Source organism: Trachinotus anak, unplaced genomic scaffold (assembly GCF_046630095.1).
Source record: "Trachinotus anak isolate AG129_WGS33_773 ecotype Australia unplaced genomic scaffold, CSIRO_AGI_Tana_v1 ptg000019l, whole genome shotgun sequence".
NCBI classification, from domain to species: domain Eukaryota; kingdom Metazoa; phylum Chordata; class Actinopteri; order Carangiformes; family Carangidae; genus Trachinotus; species Trachinotus anak.
Window position 1 is genome coordinate 15,482,176 of NW_027273870.1, and position 26,952 is coordinate 15,509,127.

Consider the following 26,952-nt stretch of genomic DNA (forward strand, 5'->3'; position numbering starts at 1 on the left):
TGTCTGTCCCTCCCCTCTCCTTTAACCTCACCACAGCCACTCCAGACTCCATAAATAGCCTGGTATGAGGGCTGCATCCATAACTCAGTATTCAAATGAACACAGTCGTGTCATATTTTTGCGACCACAGGATGTGGCCGTGTCATATATCTGAGCCCTGAGGGGGGAGTAAAGGTTTATTTATCACAGGTGCTCATCCATTGCTGCCTCCCCCTCTGTGTGTGATGTATATTTCAGGTGTGTGTATGTTGTAGTGTATTTTTCTCCATCCTGCAACACCTTTCCCACTGTTCTCCTTCTCTTTCACTTTTTCATCCACCCCAATTCCTTTTGTCCTCCCTCTATCGTGATGCATTTGATATACTGTATGGCATGTAATGTATTGCTTTTTTCCTCCTTATTTCTCTGTGTGTGTGTGTGTGTGTGTGAGTGTGTGTGTAACTGTGATGCATGTCCTGTCCTCTGATGGTAAATCCTTGCTACCCTACATCCATCTGAGACTGGAGCATGTTTTTAATCCCTATGCGTCTTTCCTCTCTCCTGTTCTTCTTCCCTCTGTTTCTCATGCATGATGTCTCTCTCCTGCTGTCTCTCGCTCTCCCTCACTCCTTATCTCGCTCTGTCTCTCTAGGTGCTGGCTGCGATTGGATACATACTTCATCTGGAGTTTCATAGGCCCTGCCACGCTCATCATTATGGTGAGATACACATACATGCATGCTCACTCACACTTGACGTCGTGCTACATGTGCAGAGTAGAACTGCTGCCACATGTTCGTGCAGAAATGACAGGCCATGTTAAGGTGTTTGTTAATCTCCTACAAGGTTTCCCTGAGCTCTTTGTAGTGTAAGTGCAGGCACAAGGACCTTTATGTCAGTTTAATAATTCCCACTCATGGATTAACTTTCAAGTGGGCACATATTCCAACAAGCTGGAATCTTTGGAGGAACACAGAGCACAAACCAATGCACGTCACATAGATCGTGATAAGAACTCAACAAAGTTATGTTTCTTTTATTTGATGATCCAGACACTGTACTTCCTCTTGGTCTAGATACTTTATTACACAGTGAAAAGCAGAACACAGACCATCAAGGACCTTCATCTGACCATTTTTCTAGTCCATACATAGAGCAATCAGTGAAAACTGCAGACAAATATATATATATATAGAGATATATAATATAAAAAGCAGAGTTTGAGAACGAGAGAATGAAAGGTATGGGACATGTTCCCAATTAGGTGAATGTCAGCATGTACACGGATGCTCTGTACTCATTTTAGAAATGTCAGCCAGGCTATCACTGATCTAACTGGAGCTGTATGTGGGAGCAGTACATGTGGGACTGCTCTGTTATGACTCTACACCCATTGGTAACATATACAGCCTTGGAGACCTACCACAACGGCCCAGATGAGTCATTATTAAACTACCCTATCTATGCATTGGCAGGGCAGTAGAAGAGACAGCAACTGTGAGAATTGGATTTCTATTATAACAATGATCCTCGATGGTTGTAATGACTGCTGTATTTTCCCTGATGCTCAAGCTGCTGTATTTTGAGCACATAAAGGGTTGTTGATTGTGGGCTGATACTGTGTCCCCAAGCCAATTACTGCTGGAAGGGAAAATGAAATGATATGCACTGTGTGTGAATGAATTGTTGTGGTGACATTGTGTCTTTAATTAGGTTCATTGCTGCAGAATATTAACTTGTACATGTTTGTTTCTGTGTGTTTCAGCTGAATGTAATCTTCCTCGGTATCGCTCTTTATAAGATGTTCCACCACACGGCCATTCTCAAACCAGACTCTGGATGTCTGGACAACATCAAGTAAGTGCATGTGTGCATACCATTCTGCCACCACACCAGTACTCTTGATTTTGAAAGAGGGTGTTCCTGTGTATGCCTGTTCGTCTAGTTTGACATTTATTACTTCTTTTTTTTTTTTTTTTGGTCAAAATGAATAGACTGACACCACTCTCGGGCCTGTACAGTAAATACAGTATATAGCTAGAGGCTACAGTCAATTAGGTTAGCATAAAGATCAGAAATGGAGGAAAAACTAGCCTGGCTCTGTCCAAAGGTAACAAAATCTGCATACCAGCACTTCTAAGGCTCACAAATTAATTTACCTTGTTTGTTTAATTTGTGCATAAACCAAAATGTAAAAAGGAAAAGCTGTGGTTTTGTTAAGGGTAACTTGCCAGACATGGTACTGCACACAACCTTCTGTAAAATGGTGAATTCCTGTTATGCTAAGCTAAGCTAAACTCAAAGGCTGATGGCTCCAGCTTCATATTTACTGTAAGACATGAGAGTGGTATTGATCTTTTCATCCAACTCTTGGCAGGAAAGCTAATTAGTCTATTTCCCAAAATGTCAAACTATCCATTTTAAATCTGTCTATCAGCCTTTTTTTTTTTTTTGTACATTAGCATGAAGCGCCTTTCACCTCTGTCTGACATTATTTTAACACACCACTCATTGAATTCATCATGTCACTTTTACTTATGTCACCCTCAGAGAATGTCACTGAAATATGACTTCATTCCCACAGACCACTGAAACTCTGTCTGCTAAGCTAACTAATCAGGATTGTGTTATTTCTCGTTCCAGTGCAGCTCAAGACAAAAGGCTGAGTCTAATTCAAACAATATGCCATGGCTCAGAGCTCAACGCCTTACTGAGGCACAGCTCCGAATTTATAATATAAATCACCACATGGCTTACTCATTTGATTTATCCTTTAAATATTACTGCCAATGTATCTTCCATGACAGCAGTTGTAAGTAGGACTTCAAGTGGGAGGCGTCCCAGGCATAAAGACAACCAGACGATCTTTGCTTCAGTGCAGTTCAGGGGAATGTAATCAAAAAGCCAGATAAAGATAAAATTAAAGATCCATTTGAAATGCAATGCTTTTGTATCTTTTTTTCCTTCTCCTTTTTAACAAGGTTCCTTAGTCTCTCCGAGCACACTGAAGGCTGAATAGATTTTGATCTGTTTTACTTCATTAGTCATGTCTTATTTTGGTTCATTTACTCATTAATCATCATCAGGCACTTTTTGTCTTATCATTTTTTTCTTCCTTTTGCTTTCTTTTGTCTCTTTAACTCCAAGCCATCATATGTTGTCTTTGTTGTGGATTGGCTCTGGTAAGGCCGCTCTCCAATCAGATGCCTGTCGTCCTCCTACAGACATTTTGATTGTTTTGCTTGTCGTCTTATTTGTCTGTAGAACCTGCTTAGAGTCTGTGCATATCCCTAAATTAACCATTAACCTGCCTTGCAAAATGGATTACTTGTTCATGTGTGATTTGTGAGCTCCTATGACCTATAGACCTAATGTGCTATTGAAATATTGTAATGGTGAGATGTGATGAGGGCACACAGAGCTGAGAGAGAAACCATGACTCAAGGGAGCACTGGAGGGAGAGGTGAAATGAAGGGATGGGAAAGAGAGGGATGAGTGTACCCTTTATTGAAGTGGGTCGTCAGACGAGCTTTATTGGAGGTTCTGTCTCGCCTGAATGGTGCCACAGAGGGCAACATCGAATCAATCACTTCAGTCTCACTCACTTACTCTCCTCTTCTTTCTCTCTTCCTTCCTCCTGACTCTCCTAATATCTCCCCCTCTATCTTTCTCTCCCCCCATCCCCTTTTCTTTCCTTCCTTTCCTCCATCCCTCACATGAGAGGTGATCACTACCCAGTCAGCCAATCAAATTAACAGCCATCATCGCAGCTGTGGCAGACCCGAAACTGTGACCTTTACTGAGAAATGTCATTTATAATGGCTGTAATGTCCGTCTACTTACTGCCCAGTGGAGCCACTCACATGGCCACACACACACACACACACACCATGCATTCACATGTACACGCTCAGATCCATACACATGCCTCGACATGACCAAAATTCTGACATTTGGCCTTTATGACTCATTTCTGCGTAGGCTTTATTTGAAATGGAGTTCCACAGCCTTGAAAACCACTATGAAATTTAATACCATTAAAATGTTATCATCACAATAGCCCTAACAGACTTCAGGAGCCATTTCTGCCTGTGAAAACGTTTTTCACTCTCTGCTGTGTCCTTTGGATGACGGAGTTTGGAAAAAAGTCTTATGTCTTTGACTTTCTTGACGCTCGTGGCTGACGTCAGCTGGCTTATGACCCCCCCTCCGTCTCTCGAGATGGTATCTAGATGAGCAAATCCACTTTCTCTCTTTTCTCTCACCCTTTTCGTAAGAGTATAATTCTTTTAGGCAAAACCTCCCACTGTTTCCCTCATCCCACTCCCACAGTGTTTGGGCTCTGAATGAACCCTCCCTAACCCCTTTCTCCAGCCTCATAGTCCCACATGCATCAAACTTGGCTGAATAGCTTTTCTGATCCAGGGAAAGAATCAAGCCTCTCATACTATCCTGCTTACAATGTCACCTGCAAAATAAACTGTACCTATTATGGGACGTAGCGAACAGTGGTGTTGTCATGGGATTAGATATTGAATGAAACTTTTAATTGACATGGAGATACAGTAAGTGATTCCTCTCTCCCCTCTCCTGTAGGTCCTGGGTGATTGGGGCCATAGCTCTGCTGTGTCTGCTGGGCCTTACCTGGGCTTTTGGACTAATGTACATCAACGAGAGCACAGTGATCATGGCCTACCTTTTCACCATCTTCAACTCTCTGCAGGGCATGTTCATCTTCATCTTCCACTGCATACTGCAGAAGAAGGTGAGGGCAACACGCAGAGACAAAGCTGGAGAGAAATAGATAGACAGTGTGATAGGCAGGCAAATACAAATGCACACACAGGCTAGCATTGATCAGCAGGGACACTAAAAATATCTGCTGGGCTGTCACAGGTTTGATTGGTCATTCAGTAACCCGACTGGTGGCTCAACTGTCATATAGTCACTCTCACCGCCTCGCTCTCTCTCACTTCTCACTGTGTGACAGCAGGTAACAAGCTGAGCTGCTCGTCTTCACCCGACAGAAAAGAAAGTTTTTCATCATCAGTCAGGGTCGTCAAGCCTGAAATAGCATTTTCGAAACTTTGATAACATTTATCTCCAATTGTTTTAGATTTTGGACACACGCAGAGGAAATAAATGTTTGTTTCCATGTCTAAGTGGCAGTGGTTATAGATACACTCCTCTGATGATTTCTGTAATTTAATACATCAATGGACACACAGCTCCCCTTTTATTTTGAAAAGATGACCTTCGTGTGTGTGTGTGTGTGTGTGTGTTTGTGTGTGTGTGTGTTTTGGGTTCATTTGGCCTAAAGGAGTAGAGGCATTTGTGAGTACATACGTACCACTTTTTAAATTTGAATTATATGTGGCTTCCAGGAAGAGCCTACACATCCTGGGATATTTTTACAGAGTCTCCCACACACTGTCAGAGCCTGGGAGTACACAAGAGGAGCGGGATATGGAGAGAAAATTCATCAAATGCTTAATACTCTCGTCTGGCTGCAGTCCCACTGAGAATTTCAGTTTTAAGTGTACAACCAGTAAACAAGTGCAGTGTATGTGTGTGTGTGTGTGTGTGTGCGTGTGTGTGTGTGTGTGTAGAAGTCAGCGTGCACTGTACTTAGGTATGTACTAGGCCGTGGGAGCAGGTATCTTGAGAGATGTCCTCAGAGCAGTGCTGAGATTGTCTTTGGCTGTGGCCCAACATGGTTTCTCTCAAGATGCATGGAGCAACTCACCACACAGCTGTTCAAACAGAGCATGTGACAATACTCGTCTGCCAGTCCAACAAGCTTGTTAAAAAGCAATTACAGTCCTATTTGTTCTGACTTGATAGGGATCTAAATGCAGATGTTTTGTGTGCGCAAGTGCATCATATGTCTCCCGGAGGAATATGTCCATTTCAGATGGATGTGTGGCTGTAATAACATTTGGGATCGGATGTTGATGTTGAAGTTTATGAAGTTAATCCTTTAATGTCTACATTTTTATGGGGTTACTGTTTGCACAAAGAATTTGAGTAAGAAAAGAAGTTAACAGCGACACTCTACCTTCCAGTCATTTTTTTTTTTTTTGCCTGGTATGTCATCTTAAAAATATGCTTCAATATGTGCAAGGTCAAAGTGGAACATCAGTCAGTCTCTCCTCCTCCTTCATGTGTCCTTTTCACCTCCCCTGCCCAGGTGCGTAAAGAGTATGGCAAATGTCTGCGCACTCACTGCTGCAGCGGCAAGAGCGTGGAAACCTCCATCTCCTCCTCCAGTAAGACCACCACCTCTCGGACTCCAGGCCGCTACTCCACAGGCTCACAGGTGAGCTTACCTGCCTGCACACCCGGACGCTACAGCACAGCAGACTCTCAGGTGAGGCCAGAGCACGCCATGAGGGCTTTGGGTTATCACTGTTCACTTTCAACTAGTTTTATTGTAGGCAGGAGTGAATCATGAAAATAACTCAGTGTATTTGTATTTGCATACTTAAAACGTGGCTTTTGTGTTGAAAGTGAGATAACCCAAACCCTGACTAATACCATCACTAATTGATGCTGAACACAGGTAGTTGGAGCATAAATGGAATTGATGGGTGATTATTTTTCCCCACCTGTTTCTCTCTTGCTGGTTGTTGCTTTACTTTTCCCTTTATTGCCTCTCCTGCACTGATTTGCCCTTTGTTTGCACACCATACCCTCTTATATTATGTTTCTTACCATATTTTTTTCCCTTTGTTGTCATCATGTCTTTCCTCCCCACGGTTCTCTTGTTGTCTTTCCTCCCTCTCTTTTCCCTTGTCCGCGGTCCTTCCTTTATTCCTCCCTCCCTTCATCATTGCTGCCCTTCTTTGTCTTTGCCCATGCCGTCTCTACCTCTTTCTCCCTCCCTGTCTATTTCTCTCTTGCTGCTTTTCCTCTGTGTATAGAGTCGTATCAGGCGGATGTGGAATGACACTGTGAGGAAACAGGAGTCCTCCTTCATCACTGGAGACATCAACAGCTCCGCCACGCTCAACAGAGGTAACCACGGGATACCTACCATTTGCATCCTCATCACTGTCACCATATCTACTTTATTAATAGCGGGAGGTTCAGCCAACATACGCTGTCATTTAGTAAAGTGGTAGGAGTCCAAACTTCTAATAATGGTACTATGTTCTTGTAGAGAGGAAGATTAGCAGAATGGAGTGTAAATATCACTTACTAGGAAAGTGAGTTTGGAGCCGACTGTTGTCAAAACTGAAACATCAACCAGTTTGTGGTCCCATAAATCTACACAGTGCAGAGTTGACTGTGCTACAGAGGGCCTCTACACCTCTTTTTCCAAGGATAGTCCCCTTTTGAAGAATTGTGGGAGAGAAGTCCTTGAAGTTAAAAACACGTGTTCAACTCTGGAGCTGAACACCATTGACCCTTTTATTATTATTATAATACTCTAAGTTATGCAGAGTTGCATTAGATTAAGTTTTTGTTATTGGCTGAATGCAACAGTTTGACACTTCAGGTAACATTATTGGTGCTAAAACCTACTTTAAGTCTGTTTTGAGCACATTACGAGAAATGTATGGTTGTATGGTAGCAGAGCACAGTTTTGCAGTTTCTCACCTGAGAATCTGTGTTCGGCCGAGTTTATCTTATTATATGAAGGCTGCTGTAGTTACCCAATTTTGAAATGACTATTAGGCTTAGCTCACTGTATTTTCACTGTATTCTGAGCTTTCTATTGCTGTCCCTCCAGAGTAAGCCTCAGTAATGGACTGTAAGAATGGAATCCACGAGCATGGCTGTCTCAGGGCTAGGGTAATGAGGACATAGACACCCAAATGACTAGACATTTTGACACAAACTCTGTAGCGCACACACACACATACACTGCCATTTGTTAGTCTCTAAGTCGAGGTGTGGCCCTCGCTTCCTTCAGGCCACTAATAAGCTGTTAGCATGACAGATTGATGCTAAAGCAGACACGGTGTGTGTCAGCGCCTGAATTATCACACACTTAGTGAGGCAGGGCTTAAGACACCCCTACCTCCTCCTTCCCTCACACTTTTAAAGTATGGTGCAGAGAGCTACTTAGCCAGTAGATTTCAAATGACTACATACTGTGGCTTAGTGAATAAGGATGGAGTGGAATAGAGTGGATATTCTGATAGGGGATTGACTTGTTGAAATTAGGAGGGAGTAAAATGGGGGAAGGAATATGTTCAATATTAAGACATTGTGTCTGTTTTTAGCTGTGTTGGGACTATGGTGCATTGTCCACTGTAAATAAACATCCAAACATCCAGTAGCCAAGAGTCTATGCTGCTGCCCAAAAATCATTCAGTATTCTGCCACGTTCCACTTTCTTCATTCTTTCTAATTTATTCTACCTAGAGCTCTGTTTTGCCAGCCAAGTCCAGGCTGCGCGCCAGCTTCTCGGCTCTGTTAGGGAAATGGCAATGAAGTTTTACTAATATGAACTGAACTGTGGTGTCTTCAAACACAGGGATTAGACAGCTAAAATGTTGTGGTAGTTTGTCTTTGCTGAAGAAGAAAAAACAGTCACCACAGAGATGTTTAAGTGTCTGAAGCTATATGACACAGATCCACGCTTAGGAGTAGTGGAAGAGGTAGCGTGAGGATGAAAGGATGAGGAGGAATGTACAGGAGCTCCCACAGTCATTCGTCTTCTGTTTTTCCACAGTGTCTTAATGTGTACATGATCTGTCTCCCACCTAGGGAAGAAAATGCACTGACAACACTTTTTTTGTGGCCCCTTTGTCCATTAACTATCCTGTAGTCATGCTTCTCTGCTCAAGCGTGTTGAACTGCAGCACAATCTTCTTCAAGCTATGCTACTTTCTCCTTCTCTCTCTCTCTCTCTCTCTCTCTCTCTCTCTGTCTTTTTCTCTCTCGCTCTCTCCCTCAACCTGTATGCAGTGGCTGCAAGAATGACTTGTCAAGCTTTTTCTTGCCTTTCACCTCAAACTATGTTTGCTTGTTTGATTTACTTGTCCTCTTCTCTCCCTCTTTCTTCCACACACTCACTTCCCATCTCACTCTCCCTTCCTCTTCTTCTTTCTCGCTTACTTCCACTCTGCGACGTCTACATGCTCTCTCCCTCAACCTCTATCTCTGCTCTACCTTTTTTTTTTTCTCGACTGCTTCTCTTTTTTTCTCTCTTGACTCGGCTGTTGCTTTTCCTCTCTCTTCCTCTCTCGACTTGGCTGTTGCTCTTCTTCTCTCTTTCTCTATCTGCCTGTACCAGGAGCCATGGCTAATCATCTTATAACTAATGCTCTCCTTCGTCCCCATGGTACTAACAATCCTTATAACACTCTCCTGGGGGACTCGGCAGTCTATAATAACCCCGCCGTGGGCATGTACAACACCCAAGGTGTGCCTGATGTTCCTTTTTATAAACATACAACATTTGGAAAGTTAGCTTAGAGTTATTTTTCACCACATCACATTTACTTTGCATGGTTATTTCATTTTAAAATGATTGCCAGTGTATTGCACTTTTGGCTGCATATCTGATCTAGCCTTATTATGGCTCCCAAGTGAGACAATCAATCACACTGCACTAATCTTTAACAAAGGACACCCACTGGGCAGTTCTCACAGCACATAAATGTAGAGATGCAGTTCGGTTGTTGATTTATCAAAACAATATAACGAGCTCACATGCTGATTTATTGTGTTTTATAGATGCACACTATACCTATGTGATTACAAATTCACCACATCTTTTATAAGCTACTTGGGAGCCATGAAATATTTGCACTATTTTGTGTGAATGTTCTATTTTTTACAGTACATTTCATACAGTACAGTGCTTTGTTTTGAATGCCAGTTTGTATGTGTCAGTTGGGGCTTGTGTATTGCTTGTGGTGTTGCATGCCTGTTGTAACTATACCATGTCTTAAATGTAATTTGTGAGGTGTGTTTTTATGTTTTCTCTGTGTTACATAAATAGTGAACCACATGATAGCAGCCAGCTAACAAAAGGCCCTGAATAGCAGACTTTGATTTTAAGAATCAGACAGGGTTTCTTTGTTAAACAGCTTTCATCATGCCTCCAATTACTGTGCAACTGTTGATTTGTGTAGCTGCTGAAATTTGTTTCCCTCGATACAAAAACTCACATCTGTGTTTCTTTTCTCTCTTCTCCCTCATGCTGTCCATTAGCACCTTACCGAGACACAAGTATGGGCTAAATTAATACTCAACTACTTCAATAACATCGACTTTCGTCTCTCTTTTCTTGCTTCCAAAGCACTCTGCCTAACATTTTCAGTTCAATCTACAGCCAAACAGTAGTTTTGTTCGGCTGTCAGACATACTAAAGCTTTTTTTTTTCTTCCAAATCTTAAGTCAGTCCACATAACACACTTGTCTTATTTGGATTTAGATTCATTTTCTACAGAATGATGTTTAAAAGTTTTTTTCTTGAACAATATATCTATAGTTAAAATACTGCATTAGCATTTAGCATTTAATTGAAATAGTGTGACTCAAATGTGCAAATTGAAATGTGGGTTATATTTGCTCTAAAATGACTTGCAATGTAATTACTTTAAGTGTCACTTCAAAACATTTATTTTGCAGTGAAACTCTACTTTTTGTATTGCTGTAGTGCTGGCAGTAATTGAGAAAAGAAAGTACTTCTGAGGTTTCTCTTAAATGAATTGTGGACGCTTGAAGCATTTTTCCTTCCAAGAAAATTATCATTGCTACTTCTTAATCCTCAATTCACAGCACACACTATGATATCAAACAATAATTAAAATCTTTCTTCTGAGAAATCCACTTAGTTTATTTAAGGATCCTAATAATTTTTGCTTTTTTTTTTCAATTATTTGCTCCTCAGAGGGCATGCTGAACAACGCAAGAGACTCCAGTGTTATGGATACGCTCCCTCTTAATGGTAACCATGCCAACAACTACAGCATGGCCAGCAGTGAGTACTTGAGTGACTGCGTCCAGATTCTTGACCGTAGTGGTGGCTACGGCACCCACAGCAACCACAAAGAGACGACCCTGGAGAAGAAGATCCTCAAGGAGCTGACCTCCAACTACATCCCATCCTACCTCAACAACCACGAGAGAGCCACTACTGAGCGCAGTCACAACCTGATGAACAAGCTGGTCAACAGCAGCATGGCCAATGGAGGTGACTTGTTTGGTTGAAATCATTTCAGGCTTTGAGACAGGGACACTGCTTTGAATGAATATAACTAGGAATTCTGGTCCCAGACTTCCTTTTAAGAATAATTAAACACTGCCCTTGGAGAGCTGATCCTGGCTTAGGTTGGGTGCGTTGCCTCAACATCTAAGTCCAAAATCATATTTGTTGCAGCAGCTAATTTTCCGAAACCAGGGAGAGGACAGGGCCTGTAACACATGGCATTTAGGGTTTTTTTATGTGCTTTGCTAACAACATTTATACCATCGATTGACATATACATGTGTAGTAAACAAATAAACGTGTTATACCTGCAGTAAGTGATTTTTTTTTTTTTTTTTTGGCCGCTTGAGGTCAGCTGAACCAAGCTGTGAACTCAACGCTGGCATATTATCACCTTCTATGTTTATACAGCGAACTCATTAGTGTACAGTTGCCTAATTATGCATCCAACATATTCTTAGCAACATCTGCATTTCTGGCCACCTGATGAACATAAGTGAAATACTCACTCTGCTTTTAGCTGTTTTTTTATCGCCTCAAGCTGCTCCTGGGAGAAATATGTGGATCTTAAAGTACTAAATGCTCCACTACTGTATGTTCAGTGTCATTTGATGCTGGGCAGGTAGTGTACAGTGGGTTTTTAGAGCTATTTCACTGAGAACAACTGCCTGCTGTGACAGAAAACGGCACAGATGAGAGCGGTGAGCTGATCAAAAAACATTAAAGTTGCGCGCCAGAAAACCAAAACAGTTAGATCAAAGAGCCTGAGAACCCTTTGTAAAGATGACGGGAGATGCAGGTAAATGCGTCAGGTGATAATATGAGCATCCTTTTCTAATTACACATTGTAATTTGATTTGATTTGATTTGAAAAGCAAAAAATCATCACCTCATTGTCATCACACTATCAGCAGTATGCTATAACAGTTACTCCTGCTCGGTTCTTTCAGGGAGCATGGCAGGAGGCAGCAGCAGCAGCAGCAGCAGTGGAGTTGGTGGGTGTGTGGGAGGCAGTAAAGAGGACAATGGTCCAATGGTGCTGGACAACCCCACAGCCTTCCCCCATGAGGAGAACCTGGGTTTGGAGATTATCAGAGAGGAGTCCAACGCTCCACTCCTGCCGCCACGGCCCCCTCCACCAGACAGCCACCCGCCACCACCGCCTCCTCCCCACAACTTCTCCCGGCCACGGCGCATTCCCCAAGAGACCAGCGAAAGCTTCTTCCCCCTGCTGACCAACGAGCACACTGATGAGCACACGCATTCACCCAACCACAGAGACTCACTCTACACCAGCATGCCAGTGCTGACGGACCTCCCGGATGGGCAGATGAACGGTTTAACAGACGGAGAGGAAGATAGCTCAGGGGAGCTGCAGCCCTGTAAGAGTGCCACTGCTCCAGAGCTGGATGATGTCTATTATAAGAGCATGCCAAATTTGGGCTCCAGGAATCACCTTCATGAGCTACAGAGCTACTACCACATGGGCCGTGGTGGCAGCGATGGATACATGGTGTCCGGGAACAAGGAGGAGTCTGATTCTTCGCCCGAGGAGCCGCCCATAGACCCTTCCCACCTGGTTACCAGTCTATAGAGCCAATCAAGAGACTTCTGTCCCTCCCCAGCCCACTCTCACATTTCCAACCTTCCAATGAAAACATTCTGTGTTGTTGACTGACAGGCTGAGCTGGCCCGCCCCTGGATTGAGGTACTGTTTGTGACATTAACTATGGTTCATGACAATATGGTCGAGATATTGCTGGTCAAATGGAAGCAGGGACTGAATGTATTGTCATAAATGGTGCAGACTGAGAGGGCGGTTCTGAGACTTTTTGTGAACATCAAACAGAAATGGAACTTTTAACCTGGAAAGGAAAGGAAGGAGGAGGGATTCTGTAATTTTACCCACCTGTTACTTTCATTTGGAGTCTTGGATCGACCGTAGCCCTAAAAGTTCCCCAATATGGACCTCTAGCAGATTATAGCATATAGCCCACTACCACCACTACAGGGGCGTGGCCCCCAGCTCTCGTTAAAGGAGCTGCCTGTCTGTTTGTTTGTATGTCTGTCTCTCTCTGTCTCACTCTAAAAGACATGTACTGGGATGATGCTTCCACCTCTCTAAAGGGTAGAGCAGGATATTCAACTCTGGTGTTCATAACATAAACTGGCCACAAAGAGGCCCTGCCCCACCACCTGCCAATCAAGTGGAGGATGTATGATATATGCCCTCACTACTGATCATCCCAAAAACTATTTTACTGGACAACCGAACTGTAACCATATCACGCTGATGTTCTGAATTCTCTTCCTGTTCGTATCTGCTAAACTGGAGTTTTGTCTGGGCTGGTGTAACATTCCTGCAAGTTGTAGTGACTGCGGCTACTGTGTACTTCACTGAAAACAAAGAAGGAAGATCATATTACAACAGACTGAATTAAAAAAAAAAAGAATGGGTTCCGTTTCAGCTCCTTTCTTCTGTAAAAGTTTTCAGTTATCAAAGAATTACGAAGAAATCACAAACTGTTTCTATGTATTGTACAGAATACAGATACAGATACAAATGTTGCATATGACCAAGTCTTTTATTTTTTAATTTTACGTTGCAAACCTTTTGTCTGTGGAACTGTTCTGAAACGTCATGATATGTGCTAGTCACGTGTAGACTACAGAATGAGCAAGGAACAATCTTTCATGTCACTCTTTCGTAAATACAGAGACAATTAAGCACTCCTCATTTAATACGCATATACCCTATGCACTCTTCATTCTGGTCCCTTTATAGCAACATCACTGTCACTTACATTTTGCAAAACAATTGTTACTATATACTTTACCACTGTGTATACGTAAAACGAAGGGGAAAATGAAGTGGTTGAGTCATGAAGGAGACGGTTTCTATGGAAATGGCTACGTTTTAGTCCTTGCTGGAAGTGGGTCTCATCTCATTTGTTCTTGAATAAAGCATTTCCTTCCTTGAGGCACAACGAGGAGCCTGGGTGGAAAAAAAAATTACAAAGATACCAGATATTTTGAGTAACACAAGAATGGTTTATGAAGCATACTCTCTCTATTGCCAAATTCTCCCAATTTACATTACCTTTCTGTGCCGGTTGAGATCCGACTGTACAGAAAAAGAAACCTAATAATAATAAATGTCATTCTCTAAATTTCCACTATTTCCACTATTTGAAAAAGGGGGGGTCTCACCTGTGAAAATGCCATGATTACACCATATATGTGTACTGAATATGTGAAAACTCTGCACACAGCAGCACTGTCCAATGTGGAAAGCCGATGTTTACTTATGTAGGAGGAAAATTTCATAAGTGTATGAAGTGTAGCTTGCACATGTATCCCACAAGCCCCCTCCATGTCCCCAAGAGAGAAATTATTTATTTATCTGTTTATTGGTTTAAAGACAGCAAAACAAGCTTGGAGGAAAGAAAGCTGGCTTTAGGCAGGAGTAAATAAAGTGGCACTGGGTTTGTTTTTTGTTTCTTTTTTTAAATTATTATGATCATGATTATTACAATATTATTGCTAATTATTTATTCTTTTTGTATGGGTTCCAAGTTGAATGATCTCATAACTAATATTTGTTGTAACAGTGAAAGTTGTTTGCCAACAAATAAATTACTGACATAGCTTTGCGGTTTTTCCGCCTCTTGAGTGTTATCAGTTATTACATCAAAATTAAATGCAAACGCAAAGTTAAACCCAGCAGTGTTTTCACTTCAAATATGCATTTCTGGTTATTTGGGGAGATTTTGTTCTGTACAAATGCCAACAGACATTTTGCTATGTGCATTTCTGTATTTCTGTTTCATTCTTAGATGACATTGCCCTTCTTTCTGTAAATCTGTCAAAACTGCTAATATCTGTAAAAACCTTGCCTTACCGTGTCCTAACGTTAACAGAATGATATTAAAATATTATATATATATATATATATATATATATATATATGGAGGCCTGACCTACAACAGTTAGGTGATGAGAGTAATTACTTTCAGACAAACCTGTGAAGTAGCTAAACACAACATAAAAGCACTTCTGCAGGTTGAGAGTAGGTTGGTGTGTGCGTGTGTGTGATAGACTGCTCAGGTCTAATATCTACTCTGAGAGGTTTCATCTGAAACAATGCCCTATTTGGTGAATGAAGTCACACTTGATGCCACAACAGTAAGATATTAGGAATAATAATCACATACTGTACCAAAGTCAGTAAGGGTCACACAGATTGAGTGCTCCTTGTTTGCAAGCTTCGCCAGGCTGGTGAGGGTTAATATCCATGCTCTAGCACCAAGTGTCAACCCACTGTGACGTCACCCATTGGTTTGTGAGCTGCCGTTTTGAAGCCTTGAGATTGTAATTTGTCTATTGCCATCTTGGTTTTTTGAAACTAGAAAAAAAAAACATATTTGGAGGAGAAGGTGGAGCTGAGGAGGAGTGAGGGGTGGATCTGACCTGCTCTGTACTCTATCCTGATTGTCAAGCAGGTTCGCTGTGTGTGGTACAGTCTGTCAATCACAAGGTAGCCTCGCCCGAATGCATACCCTGCTTTATGGTCTATTTTCCTCTAAATGGGAGCATAATTTAAAAAAATTAACATCATATTGTATTGAAGAGGACTTGAAACTAGAAATTGAGACCATAAGCTCATTAGGAAAATGTTTCCTGAGGTAATAAATTGCGTGAGAAATAGAGACAATTTCTGTAGACTTCAATACAATTGGACTTCTTTTTACAACAAGTAGAGTCGCCCCCTGATGGTTATTAGATAAAATGCAGGTTTAAGGCACTTCCGCATTGGCTTCACTTCTTAGACCCGGAGTCAGGTTCTATATACAGTCTATGGCTAGTACTAGCAAATTAAGCTAGTTGTTCTGTCCACACTAAGGGTATGGCCAAGAGTCTGAGGGAAGTGGCTGTTCCAAATTAGAAAAATAAAATAAAACATCATTATGATCATGTTCATGTCTAATGAGTATGCAAATGTTAATACATACATTCTAGGCATTTAGAGGAAGGTCCCACACCAGGAGAGTGGGAGAACAGACCTCTGTCTGCTGTTAATCACTCTAAGGAACAACTTACTTAATACCTAAACCCTGATACTAATACTTACTTATTAGAGACACAGAGCAAGTTGGACTGGGGTTGTCAGCCTGGTCTCTGAATGGACCTAGTTGTATGCCAGCTGCTGGCGCAACAATGGGAAAATACCAGTCATATGAGGCTGTTCTTGTGCTGTTGCTGGCTTCTTCCAAAATTGAGGCAGCTGTTCTGTCTGTCTTCAAATCCAACAGTCAGACAGACAGCTCCAGGGCCTATCACTGTCAAAGTCCGGGCCATCCCACAAGACTGTGGATGTTACACAACAGGTCTAAGCCTCTACCATCAGTTGCACATTCTATCCTCGGAATCATGGGCACTGTGGTGTAGGTCCATTATAACTGACATATGTGCCTCTTCCACTCGGTCTGGTCCTTCTACATTTACCCAGTTCTTCCTCTTTAATGTATTGTAGCAGTTGGCACCTCCCTTGGGGAGCAGTTGCTTTGTGTTGCCCAGCAATAGCCATTCTTAATAATTCTCTGGGTGGACTGTGGTAGATCCCAGATGATGAATGACTTGTTGTCTTTTCCAGTCAGTTTTGCCTCTGGGGGGCAGGACCAAGCAGCGTCTTTTGAGACTGGCAAGACCTTGGTAGCATCTGACACATTTGCTTTAACTAGCGGTACTTTTGTGTGGCAATAATTGAGGGCCTGAGAGTGCGTATATAGGGAAGATAAGTAAATAACTTATTTGTAGTAGGCTGCTGTCCTGCATACATATTTGCACATTGGTTTTCTTAAGCATACACACACGTTTATTCTTTTTGAATTGCCATCTCATTTCAAAGCTGGGCCTTTGAATTTTTGGAAGGCAGCATTCCTGACAGTGTACAGACATCCCGTGCATATGTAATATATAACTGGGTTGAAAGGCACATCATTGTAACATAGACTGGCGGTGTCATCCAGTGTTGCATCATTTGACACACTTCAACTGATGCATGGAGTCAGGGTGAAGGTGATACAGCTGCTGTTTATCTGGAGAGATGACATGTGTCTTCTCTGGAAAATAACACAGTTGCATATCCTGGCATGCTGACAAGATGCTGCAGGTTTCTCTTGGCTTTTGGAGAACTTTGGGTTACAAGTATAACCATCGTTCTCTTCAGCTTGAGGCCACTCTGAGACTGAAAGTGCACTGCCAACCCACAGGTGGTTTGTAGTTATTATCTGTCACCTAAACCCCCTGACCGGATAGGTCAGCCTCTCGTACGTTCAACTACGACAATAACATGGCTACATTCAGGGCATCAATGATATTCATACTTTCTTCCATTCATTAGTAGTTTCATTATCCAATTTAACAATCTAAGATAATACAAATAGAGTATGAACTACTTACACAGAGCTGTATGTACCCAGACTGCTAATTTCAATCTAGGCATTCAGGTCTCCATATTTATAAATACTTTCTTTGAGACTGTGACAAGGCTGACACATGACAAGGCTATCTGTAAATTATACAAGAACAACAAAACACTGCAACCTGCACCCATCCATATAGATTTCCCTAGGACATTGATGTCAGCTTGGTTTGTATTTGTTCTTGTGGTATGGTGTCTTATCAGACTTGATGGAATACTGAATACTGATATGAAGAAGTAACAATTTATGGTCAAGGTTTTGGTCAAGACCCATCAGAGATGGTTAGTGTCAGTAGTTGAACTACAAAAAAAAACTGTATTTGGCCAAGGATAAATATCAAAAGCTTCATGAAATTGCAATATGCCCTTTTATTTGTAGCAATGCCCCCACAAAGGCTCCTTGTGACTCAGTTGGGTATAATCTCTGCACAGTATCTGTGTATTATTGAGGACTTTCACCATTTCTTATCTGCTTTGATCATGGATTCGGTTTATGGAAAGGAAAGAAAAGAAAATAACAGAGAAAGGGGAGTTAGACTATAATGAGAAAAGGCAGGGAGACCGGTAAAAAAAGGGGAGGGTGGGGTGGGGTGGCGGACGATAGTGTGCAGAAACGTGTAAAAAGAAGTGTGGAAAGAAATTACTTTTTTTTTTTTTTTAAATAAATGTATTTTAGCTTTCTGTAAAACTAACTAGGTCCACCTAATGCTCACACTCTCCCTCCTCCCCTTCCTTTTCCTTTTTCCCCACCACGCTGCCAGTAGCAGGCTGATTAAACGAGCGTTGGTCTATGTGGGTCATATCTCTGCTGGAGTGCTCTGATCGGTTAGTGCTGCCTGGCGGTGTTATCTTCCCGCTCTCTCTGTTTGCCTCCTTCAAGGGAAGGCATTCAGTATGTCTTACAAGGTGACATGTCTCTCAGATTCATCTCACAGACCAAAGGCAGAAGACTGCAATGATGAGCAGGAGCATAAATTAAAGGGAATCAATTTGTTTATTGTATATGATTAATTAATGACTGTGGCAAGCTGCGCCAATCTGTATGTGGCAACCGTAGTACAGGGACTACAAAAAGATTACCAGAGCAAGAAGTGCACATAATGGTTCCTCCCTGGAAAGCCACTCATAGCTTAAAATACTTCAGAGCTGTTGAAAAAGTACATGTTCAGATACGTTCTTGCAATAATCAAGAAGACGCTGAGAAACAGCAACATAGACATTCAAATCAAGCAAGCCGGGATGCCATAAACACAACTCTCACTGTGTAAAATATTCAGTCAGTTATTGAGAGATAATATTATCGGTACGGTACAGATTCTGACAAACAACTAAAGTCCAGTTAATGGCTCTTTCCTGGGCTTTTAACTGTGTCTCACACGTGTCTCGTGTCTACATCAGTGGATGGTGTTTGCTCACGTCACACAGATGTTTTAATTCTGTTTATCTAGCAGCAAAGGTTGATTGATTGACTTCATTTTAAAGCTGATCAGCGTGCTCTTTTCTCCCAGTGAGTCCCTAAATACTCTGTGATGGATGTGACCTGGTACGCCAGTGGAAATCCACTGTTAGCGATGAATGTGAATGAGTGGCTCGGTAAAAAGGAGCCCACCATTGTGAAACTGATATTGCGCTACGCTCTGTGTTAATTAAGGCAACTATGGCATTTAAAGCGGAGTTTGAATTTGATTAAATGCGGGAAATCAGCCCATCCATATACAGTATGACATTTCAAGATTTCCATCCCATTTCCTTCTTCTGCACTGTTGAGCACTATAAAGCACAAGAGGCATATTTCCCAGCCGCTCTGGAATCTAGTTTAGTTTCTGATGGGACAGAAAGGAATGGAACACATGACTTCACGTTCCAGAATTCCTGGGCTATCATTGGAATTTATTGTATCAAATTACACAATTTTAATTGTATTGTCAGAGAATTCCATCTATCATAATGTGACCATTCCTTCGTTGATGAGAAGCTCGCTGTATCAGAAAGCTAATTAGTCTTTCTCTAAGCCACATCATATTAGCTACTGAATGGCTAGCCTTGCTCTGACCTCTGGAAACACATCAAAATGCACAGGGTTTCCTCCACTGCCCTACGTGTGTATGTACGCTTGTGTGTGTGTGTGTGTGCGTGCGCGTGCGTGCAGCCATGTCTACAGCAGCTCATCTGCTTGCGCTGGCCAGCCTGTGTGCTGCAGCATATGCACTCTCTCTCATTGTCCCCTCACCTCAATTTTCCGTGAGAGTGGTCATCGGAAGAAAAACACTTAACAGGTACACGCAGGCCACCCTGAATAATTCACTCTAATTGGCAAAAAGGGAAAAAGAAAGGCCTATAGGCAAAAGAGTGACAGAGAGGGAGCCACAGAGTGGGAAAGATAGAGAGAGGAGACTGGCCATCCATCCATCCACTGGCTTTTTTGAGGTCACACACACACACACACACCCCCATGCATGTTTAATTGGCTTTGGGGTGGCATGGTGTTTCTGCTGCCTGTGCTGTGAGTCTGACTCACTGTGCCTTTTCTGGAGCGTGCCTTTTCATGGAGGCTCAGCAATGGCGATACTATTTTAGGAACACATTAGGAGCCCAGAAAACACTGACATTTAGACTATTGCCGGAATGGCTGGGAGAGGGAGAGGGCTAGTCACCAGTGTATATGACAGAACCAGGGTTACTGCCTGTGTGCTTTGTGGAGAGCTAGTACAGTAGGCCAGACCATGTCAAATTACTTTCTGAAATGGATTCATTTACTTTTAAATTGATCGAGTTTCACTGGCAAAAGAACTGATTAAATTTTCCCAAATGTGTACATCACACACAATTCTAACTACACAATAGAGCAAAGGTTGAAATGAGGAAACGCTTTCAATTAATAATTTATTGTGGTCACACGAGAGGAAAGCTGTCGCAAATGAAAAGATGTACTGTCAACCCTCAAGACACTCAAACACTTTCCTGCAGCAAGGCATGGGAGAGCTTTTTATACATTGACTGTGCAATTTCTTATCAAAGGAGGATCTCGTTTGCACATTATATCTGACCTCTGTGTCTGTGCAACGGTGGAACCGAGAAGTCCAAAAACGTATGTTAACAATAGTGCCTTGCAACTTCCCCGGAGTCAACTATAGCTGTTGTCTTGGTTAAGATTTGGATTATCAGGCTGCAACTACAGACCAAAATCTAACCTGCCTCGTCGTAGCACAGAGAAGCATTGCATCCCGTCTCCTTTCCTCTGGATGCTAGATGGAACCAGTGTGTCTGGCTACACTGAATTTTCCACCTTGTACTTGATCTCTAGTAACATCTTGTAATGAAATTAAATTAGGCCTGATACTGTAAAAAGTATCGTAGCTGATGACATAAGTGTTAGGTCTGCTCAAGAGTTCATGCATTGAATCTGTAATGACATTTTCCAGTGGACAGAAAAGTAGCTCTGGTTTTATCATGAACCCATTAAGGGGCAGAATGTGCCCAAATGAATAATTATGAAAGGCTATTGGTCTTGCAAAGAAAAGGAAGTGTGTTTCCGTCAAACCTATTCTCTATTGTAGACCAGAGAAACAGCATGCACAAGTGCCTCACACTGTTACCAAGATAACCTCAGCTATTATAGTTATTTTCTAACCTCACTTCACTTCATCTCAAATCAGAATTTGGAAATCTTTGAAACTTAAACTGCTCTGCCTACAGTGTTTAATAGCTGGAGTATGTGTGCTCGAAGCTCCACCTTTCCTCTAACTCATAATTGGTTTGGTTGTTATGCTTCTGTGCCGGCAACAGCCAGGGCTGGAGGAATAATGTTTTCAGGTTGTCTGTCTGTACCAAATCTGAAGAAATTCCCTCAAGGTGTTACTCAGATTTTGTGTTCATGAGAATGGGACAAACAGTCACTTGGACTCAAAAATGAACTGGTTGGAATTTGTTGGTCAAGGTTAAAGTTCAAGGTCACGGTGACCTCACAAAACATGTTTTTGGCCATAACTCAAAAGTTCATATGCTAACTATAAGACAATTGAACACAAATGTCTAATAGGACAAAATGACATTTTATATCCAAACAGTGACATCATAATGTTCTGCAAAAACACATATGGCCATTTTCAATGCTGTAATTCAGGAAGGGGAGATTATGACCATCTTTCCTGTACTTGGCTGGTTGGTGGAGGAATTCAACCACAAGGTGATAATTCTAGTTGCTATTGTTGTTGCGTAGGTAGCTCACATGCACTAATTTCTGACCTCACTCATACACACACATACACACACACACACACACACACATACACACACACACATGCGTGTACAATCTGAAAAGTGGACAAACAAAATAAGCATCCAAAGCGTGTAAACTGCTCTGTCTATCTTAAATAGCTCTTTTCAGAGCATACTTGCAAAGAATATTAATAAATAAGCAGGGAAAGAAACAAAGATAAACCATAAAAGGCATGTCAGAGACATTTGACAAAAGGTTATTAAAGGTTTATAATAATTACTTTTATGGAGCGATTTAAAATGTGATGGATGATTGCTATGTTTTGAAATAACCAATAGGAACTTCTTGCATGTGTACCCCAGGCTCTGTTCCCATCATGTTCACCATGATGTGTTACATTAGGTAAAACAGAAATATGGGGATTAGAATTGTTTTTCATGTATTTTTGAAAATAACTGGGATATAGGGCATATCTGCAATAGAGTAGAAAACAGTCGCTACTGACTGTAGCAGTTCCTTTTTTTTGGCTTTCATGGGCAACGACTGTGAGGGGAAAAAGAAAAATACAACTATGCTGGTTTTATCCATTGAAAATCAACAGTATCCAAGGACGTAAAAAATGTATGCAATGAAAGTTAGAAACAAAAAAAAAAGAAAAGAATGTGAAGAAACAAAGGCACCTAGCAACAGGACAGAAGTGTAAGGTGTGAATGACGTGCAGACAAAGAAAACACCAGACAAACAGGAAAGGAAGAGCTGCCTCTTTGCTTTATCTCCTCATAGCACTGGGGTCCAAACTGGTGTCTCCCAGGGGCCCTGTCTCCCTTTTTCTTCTGATTGGTAATGAGCCACAGCTGCCTTATAGTGGGCCCAGCAGGCAGGGCCTTGATTGCTGCTGCTTACTTGAGCAGGCAAAATGTGGCGAAGACGCCTGGATTGCAATATGAGTGCAAGAACAGGAGACTTTTGGTAATGAAGAGATCCCAATCTTGGTTATTATGATTCACAACGGTATTCTCAGCTCTGCTAAATGTGGTTCACAAGTAGTTCTGGCTTGCTTATTATGTTTTCATTGGCAGTGAATGTGGTGTTTTTTTTTTTCTTTTTTGGAGGCTCTAATCGTGGCTGTCGTTTCTGGGTAATGGTTCTGGAACAAATACAGAAAGTAAAATAAGACTGAAAGTGGAGTGAAACAGCTGCAATTGCAGATTGCATTTGCATGTGTATTGTACAAGAACATGAACATGACAGTTGATCACACTTTCGCTCACAGTGGCTCTTTTACGTAGTAGTGCTTGCCATTGTCTGGTTGATATAGAGCTCAAACTCCATCATATCCTCTTAATTTATCCATTGCCTCAGCTGGTGAATTTGAAAATCATCTTAGTCTTGGTGTGTAACTGCTGGAGCTGACTCACTGCCAGTCTCACTTTGTTCCATCCTGCTGGTTGAACAAAGTTATTTCTCCTTACCATCGTGCAGCTTGTCAGTACGAGTCAACATAGCTGAGATCACAAGACACAAACAGGAAAAAAAAAATGACCACAAGTGATATGGTTAAAATGAAGCGAACGGAGGGTGAATGTGATTGTGTTTTTGTTTATTTGTTTTCTGCTTGGCCCCTCCCCCTCACAGCTGTCAGCTTGACTGTCTGGGGGTGGCAGTTTACCTCAGTATATTTGGATTCTCAGGCTGTTGTTGTTTGGATATGATTCATGAATCCTTTTCTCATACCCTTCAGGAGATGCTGAGTGCCAGTTGCTATGGCTACAGTACATCGTGGCTCAGAGAGACACCTTGCGAGATAGAGATTGTGAGACTTATTTCTTTTGTTTGTATGTCTCTCTTTCACCAGTGCTGTTCTAGTTGGCCCATAGCCTCTTTTGCTCTTCAGCAACTTGTGAATAAGCCTTGCATTAAGTTGAGGATGTGTTGCAAGGACTGAGGGTTCAAGTGCAAGTTGGGGAGGTCACATTTTCAGTGATTTCAGTGATTTGTTGAGGACTTGAGGACAATTAGAGTGGAAGTTAGATGAAGTATTTAAAAAAAAAAAAAAAAAAAAGAAAGATTTTATTGTATTTTTTTACATTGAATGGGATGAGAACTCTGTTCATGTGTGTACATATATGCAGCACCATGGCTCAGAATCTCTAGTCATCCAGTCAGGTTTCAGGAGATTTATGTGGGCCACGGTTAGCTCACATAAATCAGTGAGGGCAAGAATAGTGAGCACCTACGCAAAACTCCTGACAACAAACTGTTTGGCTCAGTAGTTTGGGTGCTGTGCTGGTGATATATGTGGGTTGAATATTGGGTGCAAACATTTACAGGCTCATATCTCGATCCTGCATGTAGGTGCATTATTTGCATCGATCAAAGATATTTACATAGAGTCAGTGGGTGAGCTGGGTTGGTACAGTAGACTATTGACAATAACCAATAGGTATTTTGTGTGAGAAGGGGCTGTGTAAATGTTTGAGTTTACAGAAGAAATTGCAAAAGGATCATCAAACATTCAATTTGATTAAATTTCTGGTAGCTTGATTACTAGCTTGCTATAATGGATGTGCCTGATTGAAAGGCCAGTAATTAATTTCCATAGCCCAGAAACTTAACACAACACACACACACACACACACACACACACACACACACACACACACACACACACACACACACACACACAAACTGTATATCTCTCATTTCTCAAAAGCGGTATCTGATAATCAAAATCTTGCATGGGCGTGGCGCACAGAAATGAAGAGCTCGCTCTTTCCTGCGCTGCCTCTGTAGGAACCACATGCTCCGAGCCCTCCCTCAGCGAACAGGACAACGCATTTGTCAGCTAACTGAAACAGCTCATCTAAATTTAAAATGTAATTTAAGAACCATTCACATGTATAAGCCGCAATGCACCTCACAATATTAACAATTTACCAACACGCTCTCAGCATGAACGCCGGTCACCTGGGAAGATAGGTGTGGGTCTGTGTGTGTGTATGTGGGTTATATTGTGCACACCACTATGTCAATATTTGTATGTATTTTGATGAACCGCTGCCTTTTTTTATTTTTTTTATTTTTTTGCTCTTGTTAAACATCCTCCTGAGATCTGGCCAAACTCAAACATCCCGAGACTCCTATATGTAGTGGTAGATATTCAACCCTCCCTCACAGGTAGGAAAAGGATTAAAAAGCTGGCTCTACCAACCAAGGACTCTTCATTATGTATATGCTGCCTCTTTTCAAATCACTGATGCAAGAAGTACACTCTCATATGACAGTGAGAGAGAGGGAGCAAGCGGCAGAGGAAAGGGGGGCATGTATGTGTGTTGTGTGGAGGAATTGAGATCCTTGTACTGTTATGTTCAAACAAAGGTTTCCATGGCAACCACATGCACCATTAGTCCCCTTATCAAAACTCTGGGATGAAGCACCTCAATTACCCCTCATTCTCATGCACGTACATACACGCATGCACTCACGCGCTCTTAACCCTCAGATCTGCAAGGGTATCTCAACCTTTGATTGAGGGTGGCTTTGTACAAATGGCAGTGCTGCACGCAGGGATGGTATGGGGGAGTTGATCTCTTGGCTGGTTGACTGAGAAGAGACTCTCAAGGACGAACGACAAGGGCTGATTTATTGGAAAACAATGTTGCCAAATGAAAAAGAGAGACTTTCTCTAGAAAGGACAAGAGCTCTGCGTTTCAAAACAAGTGTCTGCTTTATCGCATTGACAGGATTTGATTCTTCTTCGGATTACTTAACAAGAGGGACAACAGCTTCTGTTCAACTACAAACGGTCTTGACAAACAAACAATGGTTTACTTGAGGTTTCATTTGAAAAGGTTCAGCACCACAGTTTAGAAACATCTTGCTGGTAGGAAGTAGGTGAAACAAAGCTGGAAGAGCACTGTAAAGGGGTTACTGTGAAATTCACAGTAACTTTCTGGCAGCCAGTTGCCTGTTATTTGCCATATTTCATATTGCAGTATATTACTGCAATAAAATTACAGCAGAGAAACCAGTGACGTGTATCCACAGAAGAAAAATATTGTAGTCATTTACGGAAGCTACAAAATAAACAGTAACTTAAGTGGCAGCCAGTTGCCTGCTAGTCATTGTATTTTGCATCTTAATTACCATTTTCTTTACAGCATTATAATCGCTACATTTTAAAATGTATAAAAAAATAAATAATGAATATAACACACACACAGACTGTGCTGGTCTTCCATCATGTGAAGCCACTGTCTACTTCTTTTCTTCCAGTGATTTGGGTCATTATTTTGCAATAGGCTGTTGATACTTGTCTTTATCTCACAATTCAGATAGGTACAGTTCACCTTCCTGCAGTATGGTATTGTCATAATCATGCATCAGAGAGTGTAGTAATACAGTTTGTTCCAGCACTGCCTTTGTACAGACAGAGGGTCTGTAAGTCATCAACAAAAGTTGAAGCCCATGTATGAATTGTTTTTGCATTAACTTCCAAGGCTTCATTTACTTCTATTATTGCAGGAAAGTTGTAAATTAACCAGCGTCTTTCTTTTCTGTGAAATGTACTTGATTTTTTAGTTTTTTGGGCCCTAGACCTTTTTTTTTTTTTTTTTTTTACAATTTCCTATCAATAAAAAGTGGAAAAATAACTGTACTTACTACTGTGTTTTACTGTTGGTATTACAGTCATTCACTGGATAATTCAATTTAAGAATAGGAAATTATTAGCAAAATTTGAATTACTGTAAAAGCAAAAATTACTTCCAGCAACAGGCCTCAAGGTATGCAGATTGGTTTGTCAGCTTAGTGCTGCGACTATTCTAATTCCCAAGAGCCTAGATTTTATCTTTATTATTTAAGACTTACAGAAGCTTAAAGCCAGGAAGTACACTATACATTATATTAACTGGATTTGAATTTGTTTATTGTTAATATAAAAAATACTTTATCTAGAATGAGCTAAGCCACTAAAATAATGAATAAATCATTTATCTGCGTTAAAATGATCTATAAATTTGATAACAAAACATGCATTAGTTATATTAAGCTTTGGATTTTGCACAGATGGGTTGTTTTTATAATTTCTCCTTTACTCCC

General features: G+C 41.4%; 1 protein-coding gene across 4 annotated transcripts in view; it reads left to right on the plus strand.

Annotated features, from left to right (window-relative positions):
• adgrl3.1 (adhesion G protein-coupled receptor L3.1) overlaps positions 1-14,797 on the plus strand; it is a 108,405-nt gene extending 93,608 nt beyond the window's left edge. For 2 of the 4 annotated variants that reach the window (XM_071503393.1, XM_071503394.1), the window contains 7 exons: positions 632-698; positions 1,745-1,836; positions 4,576-4,744; positions 6,170-6,298; positions 6,903-6,996; positions 10,832-11,134; positions 12,100-14,797. In XM_071503393.1, coding sequence (XP_071359494.1) covers positions 632-698; positions 1,745-1,836; positions 4,576-4,744; positions 6,170-6,298; positions 6,903-6,996; positions 10,832-11,134; positions 12,100-12,743 — 1,498 coding nt within the window. In that variant the 3' untranslated portion in view covers positions 12,744-14,797. Of the gene's footprint in view, positions 1-631; positions 699-1,744; positions 1,837-4,575; positions 4,745-6,169; positions 6,350-6,902; positions 6,997-9,226; positions 9,356-10,149; positions 10,168-10,831; positions 11,135-12,099 lie in introns of all 4 variants that reach the window. The other 2 variants (XM_071503395.1, XM_071503392.1) reach the window with 2 other exon arrangements.
• The last annotated feature ends 12,155 nt before the right edge of the window (positions 14,798-26,952 follow it).